Source organism: Dendrobates tinctorius, unplaced genomic scaffold (genome assembly GCF_039654945.1).
Source record: "Dendrobates tinctorius isolate UK_male_01 unplaced genomic scaffold, ASM3965494v1 ptg000087l, whole genome shotgun sequence".
NCBI classification, from domain to species: Eukaryota; Metazoa; Chordata; class Amphibia; order Anura; family Dendrobatidae; genus Dendrobates; species Dendrobates tinctorius.
In genome coordinates, this window is record NW_027361755.1 from 4,362,349 (window position 1) to 4,387,126 (window position 24,778).

The 24,778-nt window shown below is 46.6% G+C and overlaps 1 protein-coding gene across 9 annotated transcripts in view; it reads right to left on the bottom strand.

The window, feature by feature from the left end:
* Positions 1-24,778, bottom strand: part of ARID1B (AT-rich interaction domain 1B) — a 2,758,190-nt gene that overhangs the window by 2,573,611 nt on the left and 159,801 nt on the right. For all 9 annotated transcript variants that reach the window (XM_073585743.1, XM_073585747.1, XM_073585745.1 and 6 more), the window contains one exon: positions 11,702-11,896. In XM_073585743.1, the coding sequence (XP_073441844.1) occupies positions 11,702-11,896 (195 nt within the window). The remainder of the gene's footprint in view (positions 1-11,701; positions 11,897-24,778) is intronic.

Here is a 24,778-nt window from a genome sequence, read left to right on the forward strand (position 1 = left end):
CGCAGAGACCCATCTTTCTTTTTTACGAATAAGAAGCCTGCTCCTGCAGGGGACGAAGATTTCCGAATGAAGCCCCTGGCCAAGTTGTCCTGGATGTACTCAGACATGGCTTGGGTCTCTGCCGGAGAGAGAGGATAAATCCTTCCACGGGGCGGAATGGTACCAGGAACAAGCTCGATGGGGCAGTCGTAGGGACGGTGTGGAGGAAGAGTCTCAGCCTCTTTTTTGTCAAAAACATCCAAAAAATCATGGTACACCGATGGCAATCCCTGGGGGACAAGGGAAGGACGGGGGGTCACCTACGAGGCTCACCGACAGCAGACACCGAGCCCGACAAGACTCCCCCCCAGCGCAAGACGTTGCCATTATGCCAATCTAAGGTGGGCTCGTGGAGCCGCAGCCAAGGAAGCCCAAGCAGGATAGGGTGAGAAATGCCTGCTAAGATGTAAAACGTAATCTTTTCCTTGTGCAGCGCCCCTACTTGCAATTCTTCTTCGTGAGTAACCGTTTCTAGCAGGGGTCGACCATCTACGGAGGTGAGAACTTGCGGTTTTTGCAAAGCCCTCACGGGAACAGAAAGCTTATTAACCTTGTCTAGCCTAATGAAATTTCCGGCGGCACCCGAGTCCAGATAGGCCACCAGGGAAGCCCGCTTCCCACCAACATGTAAGAGGACAGACAAGGTGAGGGGGAGAGAGGTATCATATACACCTAGGGAGGCCTCTCTTACCTGGCCTAGGCGGAGAAGTTTTCCGGACGTTCCGGATGAGATGGGAGCCGCTACCGCAGTAGAAACATTGACCGTGGAGGCTCCTCTCCCTGCGACGCTGGTCAGAGAGCTTTAGGCGATCCACCTGCATAGGTTCGGGTGCCGGAGGTGCAGGGAGACTCCTAGGTCGAGGACAGGGTGGCCTGCAGACAGAAGAAAATGTTCGAGAGGCCCTTCTCTCCCTAGCACGCTCTTGAAAGCGGACATCAATTCGCGTAGCCAATGAGATCAAATCCTCGAGAGCCGTTGGGGTGTCACGACCAGCGAGCTCATCCTTTATACGACTAGAGAGGCCTCGCCAGAAGGCGCCCACCAAGGCCTCATTATTCCAACCTAAGTCTGAGGAGAGAGTCCTGAACTGGATAGCATAATGGCCCACTGTTAAAGAACCCTGACATAGGTTAAATAAAGCCTCAGTGGTGGAGGCTAAACGGCCCGGTTCGTCGAAAACTCGACGAAACGTATCTAAAAAAACAGAAAGCTGAGTCATCACGTTCCCAGAGCGGATTGACCCAAGCCAAGGCGTCCCCCTCAAGATGAGACATGATGAAGGCAACTTTGGCTCGGTCAGTGGGATACTGCTGGGGCAGCAGTTCGAAATGGAGACGGCACTGATTTAAAAAACCTCGACATAACTTAGCGCCTCCGCTATATCGGGGTGGTTTGGCCAACTGCAGAGAATGGGAACTAGCGGGTGGGGGAGCAGATGCGGCCGAATGCAGAGCGAGCAACCGCCCGTCCACCGAGGCCATGTAGCTGAGGATATGCGACTGGGTGTCACGCAGCTGCGCCAATTCCTGTTGCAAGCCAGCCAACTGGGTGGCGTTTCCAGGGTCAGAGGAGTGGAGAGCGGACAGGGGTGATCCATAGTTTTCATGAAGGACATCATGCGCGTCTGATTCTCTTGAAGGAAAACAAACTCCTTCTGCGCGGCTGAGGCTCCAGCGGGGTCCATGGCCTGATTGTGCTGTTACGGTGTTGAGAGAAAATAAAGGAGCACCTGAAAGTGGACCCTCTGGGTCACGACTCCAGAGCCCCCGAAGGCGAGTGCCCAGGTGAGGACCACCCCCTATACAGGGAGTGTTAGGGACAGGCCTCCAGGGGATAGAGCCTCAACTGCCAGAACCAAAGGGACGACTGAGGCAATAGGAAGCAGGCACAGACGTGGACGACAGGCAGGCCACTGGGCAAAGCAGGGACCCAGTGGGGTACAGGACCGGAGAGTCAGAGGAGCACAGGACCGGAGGCAGTAACGGTAGAGAAGCACAAGATGTAGCACTGCAGATAACCGAGACGGAGAGGGGGAAAGCAGGAGGCAGGACCGAGGAGGGAAAGCCCAAGGGAGACTGGGAGGGCAGAGTACAGGAGAGACAGACCGAGAACCAGCAGGCAGTGGAACAGGCAGAACCAAGGCGCTAGCAAGCACGGACAGAGGAAGAGAAAGGGCCTGAGGACGCAAAGAGCACTGCAGCAGACAGCGTCACCGCATAAGACAATCAGGCGTCTTACCTGAGCAGGCGCCGGGCATAAGTAGCAGTGGGCGCCGCCATGTTGGGGGCGGGGCCAGAGCGTCACCTTACCCAGAAGGCCGCGCGCTGTGTGCTCGTGCCCGACGCTGAGGGAGCCGGAGGCTGGGCGCGGGGAGGTGCCGAGAAGCAGGAGCGCGCCGGGCAGAGCGCACAGAGAGGTAAGTAGGAGGAGCGGGAGCCGGTGCCATGACAGGGAGACACTAAATGTTCGGTCTGTTAGGTATGATGAGATCCAGGATAGGGCCAGGTCTGTGATGCCAAGAGATGAGAGAGTCTGTAGCAGGAGGGAATGGTCTACGGTGTCGAAGGCAGAGGACAGGTCCAGGAGAAGGAGGACAGAGTAGTGTCGCTTACTCTTGGCGGTTAGTAAGTCATTAGTGACTTTAGTTAGGGCAGTTACAGTTGAGTAATGCGATCGGAAGCCAGATTGTAACCGGTCAAAGAGGGAACAGGAGGAGAGGTGGGAGGACAGTTCAAGATATACAAGCTGTTCCAGTAGTTTTGAGGCGTAAGGGAGGAGAGATATTGGGCGATAGTTAGACACAGGGGATTGGTCAAGGGAGGGCTTTTTGAGGATGGGTGTGATTGAGGCATGTTTGAAGGATGAGGGAAAGACACCATTTGTAAGTGAAAGGTTGAAGAGGTGTGTTAGAGATGGGATGAGGACTGTGACCAATTTAGGGATGAGGTGAGACGGGAGTGGGTCGAGGGCACAAGTGGTGAGGTGTAATCTTGACAGAAGGGTGGAGAGCTGATCTTCTGTCATGGTGGAGAAGCTGGCTTTTGCAGAACAGGGCTGAGCGGCTAAGAGGGGCATTGGGGGCTGCGGGCCAAAGTTTTGTCTGATCGTGTCAATCTTCTGCTTAAAGAAGGATGCAAAGTCTTCGGGAGAAATGAGAGGAGGGGAGGAGGTGCTGTGGGAAGGAGTAGAGAATTGAAAGTGTTGAAGAGCTGTTTAGGGTTGTGAGACAGGGAGGATATGAGAGATGCGAAGTAAATTTGTTTTGCGGCAGAGAGCGTGTACTTAAAGCTGGCAAGGGACTGCTTGTATGCGTTGAAGTGCTTAGTAGAATGGGTTCTCTTCCATCTCTGCTCAGCGGCCCTGGATACAAGTCTTAGTTGTTTGGTCAGGTAGGTCAGCCAGGGCTGCCTGTTGATTGTTCGAGTTTTGCTCTGCGCGAGGGGGGCAGCCGAATCAAGCGTTGCTGTTATTGTGGTGTTATAAAACGTGGCAGAAGCATCTGTGTCATGAAGGGAAGCTATGTCTGTAAGAGGGAGAAGGGATTCAGAAAATGATTGTAAATTGAGGTGTTTGAGATTCCTGCGAGGGTGAGCAAGTTTTTGGAGCGGGGGTTGCGCAGTAGGAGAGGAGAGGGAGGAGAATGTCAGTAGGTTGTGGTCAGACAGGGGGAGGGGTGAGTTATTGAGATTAGTGAGGGAACAGAGACAGGTGAAGATAAGGTCCAGTGTGTGACCATCTTTGTGAGTGGCCGCAGAGGACCATTGAGTGAGGCCGAGGGAAGCCGTGAGTGATAGAAGTTTAGAGGCAGCCGGGGTGGAAGTGTCAATGGGGATGTTGAAGTCACCCATGATGATGGTGGGGATGTCAGCAGAAAGGAAATGGAGTAGCCAGGTGGTGAAGTGGTCGAGAAAGGTGGAGATGGCTAGTTCTGGGGGGGCGGTAAAGATAGCAGATTTTCCTCTGCCAGACTGAGGATTTTGGAAGGGGTATCCATTAGGGCTCGGGACCTGGTTACCCCCTGATGATTTATATAGGCCAGTCACTTGGTTGTCCGAGAATATGCGGATGTGATGACCCCATAGCATAAGTAAGAAGCGTGATTGGGCAGTAGGTTATGCACTAAGTTCTTTCTGGTTTGAGGAGGCATCTAGTTCCTGACCTCCCCATTCCCCCTGAGCCACCCTGCTGTCCATGTGCACTCCCCATCCCATGGGACTGGCATCCATGGTGATTATGCATGATATTTTTGTTACCCAGGGGATCCCCTTGGATAGGTTGTCGATATTTTCCCACCAGGCTAGAGAATTAATAGTTTTCAAATCTAGAGTTACGTGACCCTCTAAGTGACCCTTTAATACCAACTGGCTTGCTAATGTATCCCACTGGAGATCCCTTGTATGTAGTTGTGCCCACTGGACTGCCGGTAAGCAGGCAGAAAGGGAACCCAGCAGTGACATCGCTTTTCTTAGTTTAAGTATAAACCTAGCACTCAACTTAAGTGCGAGAAAAAACATTTATTGTAGCACACGAAAAACATTTCAGTCTGTTGTGACCTTCTTCAGTTACATGTTGCACTCAGTATGCAAGGTACAAGAATGTCTCTGATGCGAGACCTGAGGTGCTTTATAATATAACGGAGATCCATGTTGGAAGGTGAGCATATAGAGCTGCAATATATCTTAGTCGTGCATGAAGATCGGGCACTTGTGCCACCGGACGCAGTATTCACCGCAAGTCCACTGTGTCCAGTGGCACAGTGGGGCGTGGGGCTATAGATATTCCAAGAGACAGGGCTCTGTATTGGAATTCCCTTATCTCGCCCTCTATGGAAACTGCTAGTCTGAGGAATTTCTGAGAGTCTTTGTGAATGGGGGCGTGATAGTATGCATCGCTGAGATCTAATACTATCATGAAACAGTTTGGGAACAGAATTTTGATGGATTCCATTTTGAATTTTTGATATATCCTTTAAGTTTCCATAAATTTATAATTATTCGATATGTGCCATCCGGTTTGGACATTAGAAAAAGCGGGAAGTAGAACCCTTTGCCCATCTCCTGAAGGGGAACCTCTTGGAGGACTGCTTTCTTTACTACACTGCTAAAAAAAATAAAGGGAATGCTAAAATACCACATCCTAGATATCTCTGAATGAAGTATTCCAGTTGCAAATTTTTAGTCATTGCATAGTGGAATGTGTTCAGAACAATAAAACAAAACAATTATCAATGTAAATCAAAATAAATATCCCTTGGAGGTCTGGATTTGAAATGACTCAAAATCAAAGTGGAAAAATCAAATTACAGGCTGATCCAACTTCAGTGAAAATGCCTCATGACAAGGAAAAGATGTTCAGTATTGTGTGTGGCCTCCACATGCCTGTATGACCTCCTTACTGTACATGCCTGGGCATGCTCCTGATGAGGCGGCAGATGGTCTCCTGAGGTATCTCCTCCCAGTCCTGGACTAAAGCATCCGCCAACTCCTAGACTGTCTGTGGTGCAACGAGACGATTGTGGATGGATCGAGACATGATGTCCCAGATGTGCTCAATCGGATTCAGGTCTGGGGAACGGGCGGGCCAGTCCATAGCTTCAATGCGTTCATCTTGCAGGAACTGCTGGCACACTCCAGCCACATGACGTCTGGCATTGTCCTGCTTTAGGAGGAACCCAGGGCGAAACACACCAGCATATGGTCTCACAAGGGGTCTGAGGATCTCAACTCGGTACCTAATGGCAGTCAGGCTACCTCTGACAAACACATGGAGGGATGTGCGGCCCAGTCCCCCAAATATTATGTCCTGAACCGACCTATCAGGACAAGGGTCCAACACCCCATGGTAGATCTCTCAGCTTTCACTAGCATGTCTACTTCGTCTAGGGGAAAACAATGACACCCCCACCCCCCGTTTCCTCGTCTGTGGAGAAGGGGTCTGATGTATCCAAGTTAATTTCACCCAATGTAGAGAGATCTGATTGGGAACCAACTAAGGTGTCTGTGGAGGACAGGACCAGTTCCTCCCACGTCACCAATGTGACATAACTACACAGGCATAGCTCTCCGGTGCCCCCTTTGTCTCTCAGATCAGTAAGGGAACTGCACCTAGAGCAAATGGCTACCAGGGAGGATGTCCTGTTACCCGCTGGGTATTCTAAGATTTGTAATCAGAGTAAAAGCATCAGCCCAAGATTAATTTTATGGTTTAATTGCCTTAAGGGCGCACTAGATAATTACAGAAATTTACAGTAAGCTACACAATGGATTTGCAGTCAGAGTAAAATATAACAATAAGGGTACAAGACTTAGAGATATTAAGCTGGAGGTCAATTTACCAGATTGTAGGTTGCATGTGGGTGTCGGGAGCTCTGCAGTCCACAGGTACAAGAATCTTAGTTGCTGGACAGACCCCAAAGCGCGGGCTGCTGCTCCCCTTGGCAGATCTGTCCCCAGTTCCTTCTTAGATCATCATCGTCTGGTTCTTCTGTGAGAGTGTGTGTCTCTGCCATGTGCTGCTAGTTCTTAACCACGCTAGGCTCCTCCCCCTGTGTCAGAGGGTGGGATAATAATCTCCACCCTTTAGCTCCCTGCAGAACTTACTCCCAATATCTAAGAAAGGGGGTAACTTTCAACAGCATGATCGGATCAGGACATGAGAGGTACCAGTGAATGCGGTTTGTTTTGCCTGTCGTGTAGAGAGCAAACATGGCCCCATTGGGTCGCTGTGGAGGGCCAATCTCTATATCTCGGGTCCCAGAGCCCTCACTGACTCTGGAGTCGCACTGCCAGATGCGAGATTTCCTCAGGGTCACTCGGATATTTTTCATGAGTCCATAACTCGAAAGGTGTGCTCATAATCCATGATCCTAGGATGAAGTCGAAGAGGCTGGGAGAGACAATGGATGTGTATTTCTGTGTCTAGCTGACAGGTATATTCTAATTGAGGCCCCCAGGCACCTTCCTGCCCCATGCTGACGTGGCTCCTACTCAAGCTTTGAAGTTCTGTTTTGGGCCTTATCTCATTATCATACTAAAAGGCCTTGCTATTCAACATTGGAGCACTAAATCCTGCTTTCTTCAATATGCTTACAGGACTTGGGGGGGTAGGAGCAGTTAACTCCTTCATCACAGTGTCCTTTTTTACTTTATCCCCGTTTTAGGGATGTTAGGGCACACTGAACCTCTGATCTAATTATGGCTCTAAGATCAGAGGCGAAATCCGGGGTTTCCTCGCAGAGTACTTCTTATATACAAGAATCACAGAGCTTCTTATCCCATGATTCTGGTAAGGCTCTGTTACAAGTGGGGCATTCCTTGTTCTTCCTTTTCTCCTTCTTTCCCTAATAAGGGAGAAGAAACCTATTACAATGGTGAACATTCTCGAAGATCACTCACCAGATGGACACAGTCGCAGGTACCGCTTCAGGAGATGGAATCAGGCCCTGTATAGGATGATCTCCTGATGGTGACTTGCTCCTTGCAGCTGACCTGCTGTGCTGCGTGGAGTGACTACTGGATAGGGTGTCTTGCCTGTCCTGGTCCTTTTACTAGTGGTGCTGCTGCTGGTCACTATCCTCCATTTTGCACAAGACGCTTCCAGCCAGGCGCATTTTCAGGTCTCCATTTTTAAAATTTCCTGGCGTGTGATGTCACTTCCTCCCATCGTGCACCGCACTCCCGGGTAATGTGCACCGCGCATGCGCCGACTCAGTGACCCGGAAGGCGTTATCTATTTCCGGGGAAGCAGCCATCTTGGTACACCTCTGTACCATGGCGCTGCCCAAGCATTTACCCCTGTAAGCTGCAGCCTCCTATCTGGAGCGGTGGCTCCGTCCTTCCCCCCCGCTAATGCTGCAGACTAATCAGCCCCAGCAGTGGCAGCTTCAGGCACCGCACCCACCGTGAAGGAGGCCTCCCTGCTGCCATTGCCCGGACAGGTCGGCCCCGATCTTCTTTAGATACCGATGTACTGTAGGTCACCCGTCAGGGACAGGAAGCCAACTGGGGGCAGAGGAGAGGTACCGCCCTTTTATCTGTAGGTTCCTGTCCCTGAAGGGCAGATCCCCTCTCTGCATGGTGCGGTCATGGGTGAGAGAAATTATTTTAAAATCCGAATTGTTGGCCTACTGAAATGTATGTTCAGTAAATGCACTCAATACTTGGTCGGAGCTCCTTTGGCATCAATTACTGCATCAATGTGGCGTGGCATGGGGGCAATCAGCCTGTGGTACTGCTGAGGTATTATGGAAGCCCAGGTTGCTTTCACAGCAGCCTTCAGCTCATCTGCATTGTTGGGTCTGGGGTCTCATCTTCCTCTTGACAATACCCCATAAATTCTCTATGGGATTAAGGTCAAGCGAGTTTACTGGCCAACCAAGCACAATGATACTGTTGTTTTTTAACCAGGGATTAGTACTTTTGGCAGTGTGGACAGGTGCCAAGTCCTGCTGGAGAATGAAATTTCCATCTCCAAAAAGCTTGTAAGCATGAAGTGCTCTAAAATTTCCAGGTAGATGACTGCACTTACTTTGGTCTTGATAAAACACAGTGAACCCACACCAGCAGAAGACATGGCTCTCCAAATTATCACTGATTGTGGAAAGGTCACACTAGACCTCAAGTAGTTTGGATTGTGTGCCTCTCCACTCTTCACCCAGATTCTGGGACCTCGATTCCCAAATGAAATGCAAAATTTACTTTTATCTGAAAACAATACCATGGACCACTGAGCATCAGTTGAGTTCTTTTTCTCCTTGGCCAAGGTAAGATGCTTCTAGCGTTGTCTATTGGTCATGAGTGGCATGACACAAGGAATTCGACACTTGTAGTCCATGTCCTGGATACGTTTGTGTGTGGTGGCTCTTGAAGCGATGACTCCAGCAGCAGTCCACTCCTTGTGAATCTCCCCCCAAATTTTTAATTGTCTTTTCTTAACAATCTTTTCAAGGCTGTGGTTATCCAATTTGCTTGTGCATCTTTTTCTACCATACTTTTTCCTTCCACTCAACCTTCCATTGATATGCTTGGATAAAGCACTCTGTGAACTGCCAGCTTCTTTAACAATAACCTTTTGTGGCTTACCCTCCTTGTGGAGTGTGTCAATAACTGTCTTCTGGACATCTGACAAGTCAGTAGTCTTCCCCATGATTGTGGAGCCTACTGAAACAGACTAAGGGACCTATTTAAATGCTTAGGAAGCATTTGCAGGTGTTTTATGTTTATTACTCTAATTTACTGAGATAATGACTTTTCATCAGCGTTAACAGAAATAAACAATTGAAATAGGTCACTCTGTTTATATTGACTCTATATAATATATGAGTTTCACTTTTTGTATTGAATAACTGAAATAAATTAACTTTTAGATGATATTCTAATTTTCTGAGAAGCACTTGTATACCAGGATGATGGATGGGGAGCCATATATACCAGGATAGAGGACCATGTTTACCATGATTGGGATGCTGGACCATGTATACCTGGATGGGGGGGCATTTATAGGACATGTATATCAGGATGGGAAGGGTATATATATACCAGGATGAGAAATATTAGCCCTATAGCAGTGTCAGCAGTAGCTCACCCCCTATAACAGCGTGTTATGACTACATTTTTTGCTTCAATTTTGTTTTTTGTTTTGTTTTTTATTTTCCTCCTCTAAAACGTAGGAGCGTCTTATGATCCGCTGCATCTTATAGGATGAAAAATATAGTAAATATCTTGAACAATCTCTCTGAAAATGAGCTTACATCCAATTAGTCTGCAGGTAAATAAAGAATGATATTTATATTGTTTTACAATACTAGATTATTCACAACAAGCCTTGAATTTTGAACTACTCTACAAATTTATAGCAAAATACATTTAAAATAATCATGTAAAATATTTATAAGCCCGCTTCTTTTTAACATATTTATTAATGACCTTCTAGGGGGCATAGACAGTAGAATTTCAATATTTGCAGATGACACTAAACTCTGCAGGGTAATAAATACAGAGGACGACAATTTTATATTACAGGAGGATTTATGTAAACTTGAAGCTTGGGCTGATAAATGGCAAATGAGCTTTAATGGGGATAAATGTAAGGTCATGTACTTGGGTAGAACAAACAAGATGTATAATTATGTGCTTAATTGTAAAACACTGGGCAAAACTGTCACTGAAAAAGATCTGGGTGTATGGGTGTACGACAAACTCACAGTTAGTGGCCAGTGTCAGGCAGCTGCTGCAAAGGCAAATAAAATAATGGGATGCATTAAAAGAGGCATAGATGCTCATAAGGAGAACATAATTTTACCTCTTTATAAGTCACTAGAGCGACCACACTTAGAATACTGTGTACAGTTCTGGTCTCCGGCGTATAAGAAAGACAAAGCTGAACTGGAGCGGGTGCAGAGAAGAGCGACCAAGGTTATTAGGGAACTGGGGGATCTGCAATACCAAGACAGGTTATTACACCTGGGTTTATTTAGTTTGGAAAATCGAAGGCTTAGGGGTGATCTTATTACAATGTATAAATATATGCGGGGACAGTACAAAGACCTTTCTAATGATCATTTACTCTTAGACCTGTGACAGGCACAAGGGGGCATCCTCTACGTCTGGAGGAAAGAAGGTTTAAGCATACTCACAGACGCGGATTCTTTACTGTAAGAGCAGTGAGACTATGGAACTCTCTGGCATATAATGTAATGAGTGATTCCCTACTAAAATTTAAGAAGGGACTGGATGCTTTTCTTGAAAAGTATAATATTACAGGGTATATACACTGGTTTCCTTAATATTGCGTTGATCCAGGGAGCTAGTCTGATTGCCGTATGTGGAGTCGGGAAGGCATTTTTTTCCCCAATGTGAAGCTTACTGTTTGCCACATGGTTTTTTTTTGCCTTCCTCTGGATCAACATGTTAGGGCAAGTTAGGATAGGATATGGGTTGAACTAGATGGACTTAGGGGCCCATTACACATAGCGATATCGCTAGCAATATCACTGTAACGTCACTGGTTTTGTGACGTTATAGTGATATTGCTAGCGATATCGCTACATGAGATACTCACGTCCGACCGCCTCCCCCGCTGTCTGTCGCTGATCGCGCGAGAACGTTCTGGACCGTTTCTCGTCGGGTGCTTCCTGTGGCGCCGACGAGCGACGCGTGGACGCGGGCGGGAGGATGTCAGGATCGCCGCGTCTGACAGGTAAGTAACGACCCCCGACCCCTGCTATGTCGCTGGTGAGATCTGCCTGTGTGGCAGCTCATTAGCGACCACTTAGCGATGCACCAGCGATCCATATCGTTGTCGGGATCGCTGGTTCATCGCTAAGTGTAACGGTACCCTTAAAGTCTTCCTTCAACCTTAATTACTATGTTACATTATTCCTTTATTGAACACTATACAGTGATTTTTTTCTTTAAGCTGGACATACAAATGAGAAGAAAGTCTTCCGTGCTTGCCTAATGTGGGACCATCAGTGCTCTTATGTGTATGGCAGTCCAACACATGTCTGTCGTTGGAGAAAAGCCAGATAGAGCATATTGGGAGTTCAACATGCCCAATCCTATATTCTCCTGGGAGACAATCCCCATCACCAACAAAAACACATGCTGATCCACATTCTGAAACTGCAAGAACAAAAAAAAAAAAAAAAATGACGTCACAAACCTGCTGCTGGGGATATTGCATTCCTCCCAAGATACCATGAGTACGTCCCTGTATTCCCACTGAATATCTTTGTGAGCCTTGAGGTCCATATGTCTGGCCAGGATAAGGACTGCTTTGTTGTGTCTGTGAGTAGGAGCTACTGCCCATTCCATAAAGTGGAGGTCTTTTCATTACGATTGGATCCATTGAGCTGCCCTGTTTGTACACAACAAAAACAACATCTTAATGCTGATGATATCCTTTGTTAGCTGGCTTTGCAAGGATTATAAATTTGTACAGGATAAATGATAATTTTTATATATTCAAACAAATTTAATGGAAAATACTGTTTCAATTGAAGTAAATAATAAGGGAAATAAGGTAAACGGTAAACAAAAAAAAAAAAAAAACGACAACATGTTGTTCTTGACTAATCACCCAGCATAATAACTAACAGCGGATACTTTATATAACAGCATTGCTTGCTAAGCAAGAAGTCAAGAAGACGACATGAAAGTCACAATGTCTCATTCTCATCGGAAAATGATTTTGTGTTTAATTCAGATTTGTGTTCAATTTATTTTTTTTTATATTTTTGGCAAAATTATTATTTTTTTTTTTAAATATCACTATCTGTATTAAAAATTACATCCTGGACAAGATTTTTTTTTATTACAGTACTTCGAATTTAGACAGAATGTCAGCAGAACTTCAATAAACATATTCTTTCCTTTGGTTCCATAATTGCTGCTTTTTATTTCTACAAAATGCTGGGGTAGTGTGTGCTTAGTTGCAAAAAGCAGGTTCAAAGATCTACTGAGTAGCACTAAATACTGTACATGCAATTTAAAAAGTTGCCTCGTGTTTTTGTGTGCAGCAAGCTCCAGTTCTGAAACCTGCAGGAGGTTACAATGAATGCAAAATATGCCACGCAAGGACGTTTGCTGCAGGCATACTGATCGCTCTGAATATTGGGCAATGAAAGGTTCTTACTGGACACAGCAGATGCTGGGATTTGGAAGCCATGTTAAAAGTTTTCTGCATTCTCCTCTTTGATGAATGTTTTGCATTCTCTCTATGGCTATTCTGAATGGAACGCAACACTTCAAGGCTGACTGATTGCTTTACAAAATAAATTGGATTGCGACAAACATATAGTAGTTTAAGAATCACACACTTGTCATCCATGCCTGAAGCTGTGTTCACACACAGCGGTTTTTTTCGTGTTTTTTCCGCGAATTTACCAAAAATCCGCTCAAAAAAACGCTTAAAAGAAGTTTCCCATTCATTTGAATGCATTTTGCACTTTTAGTGCATATTGAAGCGTTTTTTTCCGCAAAAAAACGCTTTGCGGTAAAAAACGCAGCATGCTCACTAATTTCATGGAAAATTCCGCATTTCTAGCTATTTTCTGTGTGTCTGGGGACCCGTGGAAAAAATTGCGGCAAAAACGTGCAAAAATCACGGCAAAAACGAGCATTTTCTGGGAAGGAGTCCGGTTTTTATGCAGAAATTTTCTTCATACGTGTGCACATAGCCTGAAACAAATTTTTCCCCAAGTTACAAAACTTTTTACATTTCCAACCGTAAGTAACTAGGAAAGCAGAGGGTATATTAGTGTACTTTTGTGCATAATAGTGTAATATATGAACTACATATATGGTTCTGGTCTCAGGTAAAAACTAAAGACGTTATCAAAGAGGGTATTGATATAGGTCTCTTTTTTTTGCCAAATGAGAGTGTAGTGTTCACTTTACCAACAAATCGAAAAAAAAAAAAATAACAAGTATGAAAACTTCTGGCCCCCCCAGTTGAACTTAACCCCTTAAGGATCAAGGTTATATCCGTTTTTGCGTTTCCATTTTTTGCTCCCCTTCTTCCCACGGCCATAAATTTTTTTATTTTTCCATCAATATGGTCATGTGAGGGCGAGTTGTACTTTTGAACAGCACCATTGATTTTAAAGGACTCTTCCCGTCCTTGGACGTTAAGGGGTTAAAGGAGTTGCCCTAGAAACAAAAGATATTTTTATTCCAAGATCTAGTGTTTAAAATAAAGATCCACAATTGGATGCAATTAAAACAAATTTAGCTGTGCTGAGATAATCTTATAAATGTGCCCTTGCTGTGTACTGTGTAATGGCCGTGTCTGACCGTGCTGGCAAAACCGTTGTTGGCAAGCACAGCAGTCAGACTTTTTCTTTTTGTAGCTGATGATGCATTTTGCGCACATCAGGGACTCATAAGGAAAGGAGTACCATTTGACTAATAAAGTGCATAATTGGCTGAAACAGACAGTGGACGCCATGTCACATTTGCAGAGCCCCTGATGTGTCTAAACAGTAGAAACCTCCTACAAGTGATCCCATTTTGGAAAATACACCCCTTCAAGGAATTAATGTAGAGGTGTTGCGAGCATCTTGAACCCACAGTTGCTTTACACAGAATTTTAGAACAATGAGCAGTCAAAATAACGCTCAAAGGGGAAGGAATGAGATATTATAGTGCAGCTTTTATGGTTATGGTTTGTTGTTTCCATGTCACGTTGGCAGAGCACCTCAGGTACCAGCAGAACCCTCCCAAAAGTGATCCCATTGTACAAACCACACCTCTCAATGAATTCAAAGAGTGCAATGATCATATTGACAAAACAGGTGTGTCACAAAACTGTATACCATTGGGTGGTAAAGAAAAAAAGTTCATTTCCACAAATTTTGTTTCAGCCCCTGATTTTACATTTTCACAAGGGGAAAATTAAAATTGGTAAAAGAATGAAACAAAAAATGGGTTACGCAATTTCTGCTGAACGTGGTAATACCTCATATGTGGCTGTATAGTACTGCTTAGCCACACCGCGAGACTCGGGAGGGAAGGAATGCGTTCTGTCTCTTGGAGCACAGATTTTTCTACAATAGTTTGTGGACTTCATATACAGAGCCCTTAAGTTCAGGAACAACAGAATCATCCTCAATGACCCAATATTAGAAATTAAACCAATCTAATACAGGAAAGATGTATATCTTTTTCTAGGCTGTATTGTGCATAAATATGTGACTTCAGATTTTGTATTAGTCTAGCCTGATGAAGAGACCTGAGTAGTCTCGAAAGCTTGCAATGTGTTACCATCTTTTCAGTTAGCCATTAAAAGGTATCAACTACTGAGGACTCTCAATCCTGAATATTTTTCTAAACCACTCTAGAAATTTATCTTCAGGTGTATTGACTATTTTGACTCCATGTTTTTTTTTTTTAGAAATAAATAGCATTGGATGTTGCTGAGTGAAAATTGCAAAATCTTCCATTGGAGTGCTCAGTACGTTGTAGTGCCCATACATTGTGTTCAGCTCATGCTTCTGGAGACACGCACTACGTAAATTAAGCAGGCTCACATTGCAACAGTACAGACAAAACACGTGAAAGCGAAATATGGAAGCTAAATGTGGTTCAGGCACACTAGGGCTCGGAAGGGAGGGGGGACATTTGGATTTGGGAGCGCATAAGATACTGGATTTCTTTTGGGGGTCGAGGAACCATAGTGCTTTTCCAGAACATGTGTGTTACCAGTAACGTGGAAGCCCCTATATTTTCACCAGGAACATTTTACATAAGCATTTTAGAAAACATGTATCCTATGCTCAGCGTAGAGCAATTACATTGAGGTCACCCATCTAAATCTCTGAATCATGTGATTCAGATGACACCACTGACGGATCCATCTATAATGAGGCAGCAGAAAAACTCTGGACTCATCTGGCCTCTGTTCAGCAGTGTCCTTTCAAAAGGTGCACAAAACTGGCGGACCGTGCTTTTAGGCACACCAGCATTCACAGTGTCTAAACCTGCCTCACAGGGAACCATCCACGGGAGGTTCCGCCTGAATCACGTATTTCTATGATTGAACAAGAACAGCAGGTCAAGCGTTGTTTTTTTTTTTTTTTTTTATACAACTTCTCGTAGAATATAACGTACTTATCAGACTATAAAAGGCACTGGACCAAAAGATGCACCTAGGCTTTAGAGGAATAAAATATGAAAAAAAAATTGAACAAAAAAATGTAAATGCGGTCACGACACACTTATGGGGGTTATACAAGGCCCTCCATCCCAATACTGATACACATGGCCTCCTATCGCACTGCGCACACACACACACACAAAAAAAACAAAACAAACCAAAAAAACAATTACACTCCTCTTCCCTCTGATCCGTCGCAGCGGGGTCCGATTTTTTTTTTTTTTTTTTTTATAAACAGTTTTAATTGAACAATAAACTAAGAGTACAAAAATTGTACAAAAACATCAGAAAAAATACAGCAGATTTTCACCATACTTTGAGCACTAGACAGTGTATTATAACTATAACCAACTTCCCCTCCCCCCACCCTGGCACACATCCATATCTTCATAAAGTAACATCAAATCAAGCCTAACAGGAGTTCTGCCATCAATTTGCTCTCTCAAAGCACAATTGTTAACAATTCCAAAAAGGGGAAAGAATAGGAAGCGTTTAAGGACCCAGGATGGATGAATACAGAACTTAAGCACATGCTGAAAAGGAAGAAAGAAATGTTTATAAAATGGAAAGAGGGAGGCATATCTAAAGAAGAATATAATGCTGTCTGCAGAACCTGCATGGCACGAATCAGATTACCTAAAGCTGACAATGAATTGAGGCTTGCAAGAGATGTCAAAAGAAATAATAAAGGATTTTGGGGATATGTCAAAAGTAAAAGAAAAGTCAAAGATGCTATAGGATTTTAACAAGATGAAAATGATGAAACAGTAAGACAGGATGTTGAGAAGGCCGAACTTTTAAATTCAAATTTTGCATCTGTTTTCTCTCAAAATGGAAATGTAACATCAGCTATTCTTCACTGTCCTATTAAGGGAACAGAAGAATCCAGGATATCTATTAACAGAAATATAGTGAGGAAACACTTAGTTAACCTAAATGAATTCAAGTCTCCAGGTCCAGATGAATTACACCCCAGAGTACTGAAGGAGATAGCAGAAGAAATTTTTGAACCCCTCTCCATAATCTTTGAAAATTCATGGAGAACAGGAGAAGTCCCAGAAGACTGGAGAAGAGCAAATGTTGTTCCTATCTTCAAAAAGGGGAAGAAGGTGGACCCAGGCAACTACAGGCCAGTGAGTCTGACTTCTATACCAGCAAAGATCTTTGAACAAATTATTAAACAACATGTATGTCAGTACCTGGATAAGAATGAAGTGATTAAACAGAGTCAGCATGGGTTTGTAACTAATAAGTCATGTCAGACTAACTTAATTTCCTTCTATGACGGAATCACGGATTGGGTGGATCAAGGAAATGCTGTAGATATAGTATATCTTGACTTCAGCAAAGCATTTGACAAAATATCTCACACAATCCTTATTGAAAAAATGACTAAGTATGGAATGGACAAGGCAACTGGTGGATTCATAACTGGCTTAGTGATCGGACCCAAAGAGTGGTCGTAAATGGCTGCAAATCCAGTTGGAAGAATGTCTCAAATGGGGTACCACAGGACTCTGTCCTGGGCCCTGTATTGTTCAACATCTTTATCAACTATTTAGATGAAGGAATTGAGGGTAAACTAATTAAATTTGCTGATGACACAAAGCTAGGAGGGATAGCTAATACCAGAGAAGAGAGAGAGAGGATTCAAAAAGATAAATAAACTCGAGCAGTGGGCAGCAACTAACAGAATGGTTTTTAATAGGGAAAAATGCAAAGTACTACATCAGGGCAATAAAAATGAAAAAAGCATATACAGAATGGGAGGAATAGGGCTAAGCAACAGCACATGTGAAAAAGACTTGGGTATACTAATAGATCACAGACTGAATATGAGTCAACAGTGTGATGCAGCAGCAAAAAAGGCAAATGCAATTCTAGGATGTATTAACAGAAGCATACAGTCTAGATCACGTGAAGTCATTATTGCCCTCTACTCCTCTTTGGTCAGACCTCATCTGGAATACTGTGTCTAGTTTTGGGCGCCACCACATTTTAAAAAAGACATCAACAAACTGGAGCAAGTTCAGAAAAGAGCGACCAGAATGGTGACCGGTCTGCAAACCCTGTCTTATGAGGAAAGGTTGCAGGATTTGGGAATGTTTAGCTTGCAAAAGAGAAGACTGAGAGGAGACTTAATAGCTGTCTACAAACATCTCAAGGGCGGTCACATTGCAGAAGGATCATCTTTATTCTCATTTGCACAAGGAAAGACTAGAAGCAATGGAATGAAACTGAATGGGAGGAGACACAGATTAGATATTAGAAAAAACTTTTTGACAGTTATAGTGAGCAATGAGTGGAACAGGCTGCCACGAGAGGTGGCGAGTTCTCCTTCAATAGAAGTCTTCAAACAGAGGCTGGACAAATATCTGTCTGGGATGATTTAGCGAATCCTGCTTTGAGCAGGGGGTTGGACCAGATGGCCCAGGAGGTCTCTTCCAACTCTACGATTCTATGATTCTATGTACCATTTTGTAAATTGGAAGCAACCATGAATCGCCTGGCGTATCGACAATGTCTGGGTATTAATAAAAAGACCAGGAAAGGAAAATAGGTATTAGACCTACCGGTAATGATGTTTCCAGGAGTCCATCCTGACAGCACCATGGAGGACGTCCTCCTCCTCCTTACAGGTACAGGAAGCACACGAGAGGTTAAAGGTCACGTCCCACCCCCTCTCCCTCAGTGATTTAACAAGTACCGCAAGGTGGATGATGCTGGTAACAGTTTAATGAAACAATCATATTACAGCATATGACATATCAAAATACAACATAGCATAACATAACAGGGAGGGAACTACCCGTGCTGTCAGGATGGACTCCTGGAAACATCATTACCGGTAGGTCTAATACCTATTTTCCAGGACGTCCACCTGACAGCACCATGGAGAGTACCAAAGCACCTCCTCAGGGTGGGATTACCGCCTGGAGAACTTTTCTCCCGAATGCGGTCTGCTGACCAGCCAACACGTCAAGCTTGTAGTGCTTGCAGAATGTATTCAGATTGGCCCAGGTTGCTGCTCTACAGATTTGGTCAACCGAGGCCCCCGCCCGTTCAGCCCATGAGACTGATACCGCCCTCGTAGAGTGGGCTTTTATGGACCCTGGCGGGCTAACGCCTTCGGCTTGGTAGGCGTCAGAGATTACTGAGGTAATCCAGCGCGCGATAGATGCCTTAGAGGCTTTCTTCCCCTTATTTTTAACCCCAAAAAGGATGAACAAGTTTGGGTCAATGCGCCAGCTATTGGTGGCTTCTAGATAGTCTAGCACTGCGCGCCTCACATCCAGCGAGTGAAGACGCTGTTCTTTTTTATTACGGGGATTGTCGCAGAACGATGGTAACACTACCTCTTGGTTTAGATTCTTTGAGGAGGCTACCTTCGGGGTAAATGCCGGGTCTAACCTTAGGATTATACTATCCTCTCTTATCTGTAGTGGACAGGGCCTGGATTAGTATTAGTGGACAGGGCCTGGATCTCCCCTATTCTTTTGGCCGTGGTAATGGCTACTAGGAAGGCCGTTTTACGGGTGAGGGCAGAGATGGTTATTTTCTCCCCTAGAGCATAGTGGTCTGTACAGAGGGACCTGAGTACCAGACCCAGATCCCACAGCGGGGTGAGCTGCCTAATCGTGGGGCGCAGGCGCTGCGTGGCTTTTATAAATCTTATTACCCAGGGATGAGCAGCTAGCTGGTAATCGAAGAAGGCGCTTAAGGCTGAAATCTGGACCTTTAGCGTACTAGGCTTAAGGCCTTTATTAAAACCTGCCTGCAAAAAACTTAGTATGCTAGGGAGGTCAGGGGTGCCTGCCACGAGATCGGACCTGCCACCCTCCAGACAGAATCTTTTCCATATCTTCCTATAGATTGCGGATGTCACCGGTTTCCTACTGGCCAGTAGGGTGGATATGACCTGGTCCGACAATCCCTTTGTCTTCAGGATGTCCCTCTCAGGATCCAAGCCGATAGATGAAGTCTTGCTGGGTTTGGATGGTAGATCGGGCCCTGGTGGATGATGTCCTTCCGCAGGGGTAGCTCGACTGGATTTCCTACTGCCATGGCTCCTAGAAGGGGAAACCAGCTTCTCTTCGGCCAGTATGGAGCGATCAACATCACTCGTGCGTGGTCCTCGCGTATTTTCCTGAGCACTGCCGGTATAAGGGCCAGTGGCGGGAATGCGTAGGAGAGGGATTCTCCCCAAGTCTGACTCAGGGCATCCACACCTTCTGGGTGGTCCGTCGGATTCAGGGAATAGAATCTGGGGACCTTCGAATTCTTTCGGCTTGCAAAAAGATCTATACTGGGGGTCCCCCAACGCTGACAGAGATGGTTGAAGATTTCTTCGTTCAGTTCCCATTCTGTCGGGCGGATCCGTTGTCTGCTCAAGTAGTCTGCTACTTCGTTCTGGGAACCCTCTAGGTGTACTGCGGTCACTGATCGGACTGTTCTTTCTGCCCAAGCGAATATTTTTCCTGCTAGGTCCTGTAGTGGTTGATGTCTGGGCCCTCCCTGGTGCTTCAGGAATGCCACTGTCGTCATATTGTCGGATAGTATACGGACATGACGATTCTCTAGTATCGACTGGTTCCGCCGTAGCGCTTCCCAGACCGCGTAGAGTTCTCTGAAATTGGAGGATCTGGTCTTGATGTCTACTGGCCATCTCCCCTGGAAGATTTTCCCTTCTATGTGGGCTCCCCAACCCCACACACTGGCGTCCGTGGTGACTACCACGTATGGAGAGGCTGTCCAAAATACGCCCACCTGAAGGTTTCTGGACCGTGTCCACCACCGAAGGGACTCTCTTACTCGTTCTAGCAGCCTTAGGGGTCTGTCTAGCGATGCCTGACTTCTGTCCCACCTCGCAAGGATCTCTTTCTGCAGTGATCTTGAATGGAATTGGGCCCATCGGACGCACTGGATGCAGGCCGTCATGAGGCCCAGGACCTCCATTGCCTCCCTTATGGAGCACTGACGTCTCAACAGGTCTCTGGTTCTGGTCTGAATAATCCTCTGCTTCTGTTCGGGTAGCCAGGATATTCTGTCGGTTGAGTCTAGGAGGACTCCGAGAAATATTTTCCTGGTTTCTGGCTTGAGGTTCGACTTCTCCCAATTGATCACCCATCCAAGGAACTCCATTACCGCAGTTGCTCGGTTTCTGTCGCGAACGAGCGCTTCCCTGGATCTTGCCACCAGTAGGAAGTCGTCTAAATAGGGTATGATCACAATACCCTGATCTCTCAGGTAGGCCACTACTTCTCCCACCAGCTTTGTAAAGATTCTGGGAGCTGAGGCCAACCCGAATGGAAGACACTGGAACTGGAAGTGGCAGGTCCAGGCTGGTAAACTGACCGCAAACCTTAGCAGTCTCTGGGATGAGGGATGGATAGGGACCTGGTAGTAGGCCTTCTTTAGGTCTAGGGTGCACATGACGGCGTCCCGATCTATCAGGAGGGTTGCGGATCGGACCGATTCCATCCGGAATCTCTTGTACTTGACCCAGGCATTTAGTGGTTTCAGGTTTATGATGGTACGGGCCTCGCCAGACGGTTTTGTGATCGAGAACAGGGACGAATAGTGTCCTTTCCCTCTTTCTGACGGGGGGAACTGGTACTATGACTTTTGATTTTACCATGTCCTGTAGATCCGTCCACATTGCGGAGTCCTCCAGGACGACAGTGGGGGTAATATACCTTTCGGGGGGAGGTGAATAAAGCTCTATATTGTAGCCCTCCGCGATGGTTCTGAGGACCCACTGATTGTGGGTGACTCGGGACCAGTTTGTTGCGAAGTGGCGAAGTCTCCCCCCAATACCTATGGTGTCATTGCCTCCTTGATCTAGAGGTTGATGTGAATGGAGGACCTCTGTCCCTCCCGGTCTGGTTGAAGGAGCCCTTATAGGAGCCTCTACTGGACCTTGCCCGACCCCTGAACTCGGTCTGTCTCCTAGAAAAGGAGCCTCTCCGAAAGGACTGGGGTCGTCTGGGTTTTTCCTCCGGGAATCCCTTCTTTTTATCGGACACCAGCTCTAGAATGTTATCTAGGGCTGGCCCGAATACCCTCAGGCCCGAGAAGGGGATGGCGCATAGCTTAGTTTTTGAAGCATTGTCCCCCGACCAGGATTTGAGCCAGACTGCTCTTCGGGCCGCGTTGGAGAGGGAGCTGTTTCTGGCTGCAAACCTTACCGATTCGGCCGACGTATCTGATAGGAACGCCGTGGCCGATTTTATGAGCGGAAAGGGATGCTAGGATGTCTGATCTAGGGGTCTTGTTGGTTAGGTGTTCTTCCAACTGCCCCATCCACAAAAACATAGACCTGGCCACCGAGGTGGCTGCTATGTTGGCCCTAATAAGAGCCGCCGACGTCTCCCATGCTCTTTTTAATAAGACGTCTGCCTTCCTATCCATCGGGTCTCGAAGACCTGATGAGTCCTCGAATGGGATAGCCGTCTTTTTGGTAACCTTAGCGACTGGGACATCTATTTTAGGAATTTCCTCCCATGCCCGGGTTTCCTCAGGATCAAAAGGCAGTCTGCTTCTAAAGTCTCGGGAGAGTGTCAGTCGACGCTCTGCCTCCTTCCACTCCTCCTGGACCATCGTTTTGATGTGTTCACTTACAGGGAACACTACCTGTCTCCAGGCCACCAGTCCTCCGAACATTAAGTCCTGTCTGGACTGTGGTTTAGGGACCTCCTCTATCTGCATAGTATTTCTGACTGCTTGGACCAACTCGTCCGTGTCCTCCAGTCTGAATAGGTATTTCCTGCTCTGATCTTGTCTATCCCCCCGGATCTCGCCTTCTTCCTGATCCGAATCCCGGAATTCGGACTCCTCACTAGGGCTTTCTTCTGACTCTGGGTCCGCTTCCCACCTTGGACGTTTGCGACTCGGCCCTGGGCTGGGGGACTGACGCCTTGCGAGGCTGGTTGTAGAGGCCCGAACTTCCTCCCTTATCAGCGATCTCATTTCGGCTAGGAGGGATGGCTGTTCCTCGCCTATGACCCTTGAGGTACAGGGTCCGCATAGGGTCTTGTTATATGCGTCTGACAGCTTTACCCTGCATACTGGGCATCAGACCGATTTGGAGGTGGCTTTTGCCGGGTCCTTCGCCCCCGAGGGGGATTCTGCCGGGGCTCCCTTCTCCTAATAATACAGAAGGGGCACCTACTCAGATCTGGGTTGGGGTAATGGGTGGGGGAGGGTGGTCTGCGCTATGCGCACTTACCCCTCCGCCTGCTGGAGCAACCCCTTCCATCCTGGCGCGGTCCGCAGGGCGCTATGGACCTCCGAAGCGTGCTCCCTGGATCTTCAGAAGCGCGCTCTGTGCCTTAGGAGCGCGCGCTGTGGACCCCAGAAGCGAGCGCTGTGTGGCTTCAGTGGCGAGCGCTGTCTGGCTTCAGTAGCGAGCGCTGTCTGGCTTCAGTAGCGAGCGCTATGTGGCTTCAGTAGCGTGCGCTGGGATTCAAAGGCCGGCGTCTGACGTCACCGGATGTGACGTGCGGCCTCTCGCGCTAGGCCGCCTCCTCCACTTCCTGCTCTGCGCGCAACCATGGCGGCCTGCTGGAGTAGTCGCCTCCTGGCGCCCCGATCGGTGCTCCTCCGCGCCGTGGGGAGCCAACCCTCATCCATCTGCGGCGAACTGCCACTCCGGCCTCTTCGCCTGCTATGGCGGACTAAGGAGGCCTCATTCCTGCCTCCCAGCGCCGGCTGCGCCAGTCATCCGTCGGTGCCCGCCCAGCCAGCCGCCTGCGGGGAGCCGACCATCACCTGCCGTGGCGGTGAGTTTTTGGAGCCGAGAGCCTCCCATAGAGAGGAACGGCTCCCTCCAGGAGCGTCGTCCTGCTCCTGGCCTTTGGGGCAGAGGGACTCCCCACTGGAGAGTTTCGGCCCCGGGACCTCTTGACAGGGGAAGGCTTGGACTAGCCGTATGATCCCCTGAGCCCCTCCGGTAAGCTTCTCGTGTGTCCCTCCGTGCAGGGACAGGAAAAACACTGAGGGAGAGGGGGTGGGACGTGACCTTTAACCTCTCGTGTGCTTCCTGTCCCTGTAAGGAGGAGGAGGACGTCCTCCATGGTGCTGTCAGGTCGACGTCCTGGAAAAAAACATTTAGTGTATTTCTCTTTATTCAAAATGGACTCTATCCAGTCCATCTTAAATAGATAAGTTACCTTCTTAGTAATTAAGCTCAAAGAGGGAGTATTACCCTGTGCCCATAGATGTAAAATACTTTTGCGGGTAGCAGCCGCCCAAACAAATAAAATGGAAGAGTCTGGCCACTGTATGGAAGGTTTTATTGATTTGTATAGAAGACTCAAAGAATAATTCCCCGTGTAAGCTTTAATAGAGATTAAGTTTAGAGGGTGTGCTCTAACGTCATCCAGTATATCCCGCAGTATTGAGCTCACATAATGTCTAATTTGGGCGATAGTAAAATTCTCCTCCCAGGATTGGGAATTTAAAAACAGTGTCTTCAAAAGTGAAAGGACATTGATTGTCTGCCAACATGTCACAAACCAATCGACAACCATTATTACCAAGCACACGATAGATGGGAGGTCCAGTCCACTAATTCGTCTTGCATGACGCCATCCCAAAATTACTGACCATAGTAGGGGGTTAGCATTAATTTCCATTGGGACCTCAGCTTGATGTAGGTGAAGCAGAGCAGGAAGACTAGAAGACTAAAAGGTCTACACATCGCCTCATCTATTGGGGTATTTGTAAAGTGGGTAAAGGCATAGATCGAGTCCAAGGAATGACGGAAGACAGCCACTATACTATATAGACGTATATTAGGGAGATTAAGGCCACATAAGGATTTAATTTGTTGCAACTTAAAAATACTAATTCTAGAGCCCCACCTTGAGCCTCAAATAAATTGACAGAAGATTTTTGTCAAAAGCCTATCATCAGCTTTAGACAGTAGGACCGGCAGAGTCTGTAAGGGAAAAAGTATTTTGGGGAAAGAAATCATTTTAATCAGGTAGGTCCTGCCTGCAAAGGATAATTTAAGAGATTTCCAGGATTGTATTTCCTGTATAACAGCAGAAATGAGGGGTCGAACATGCAACTTATAAATGT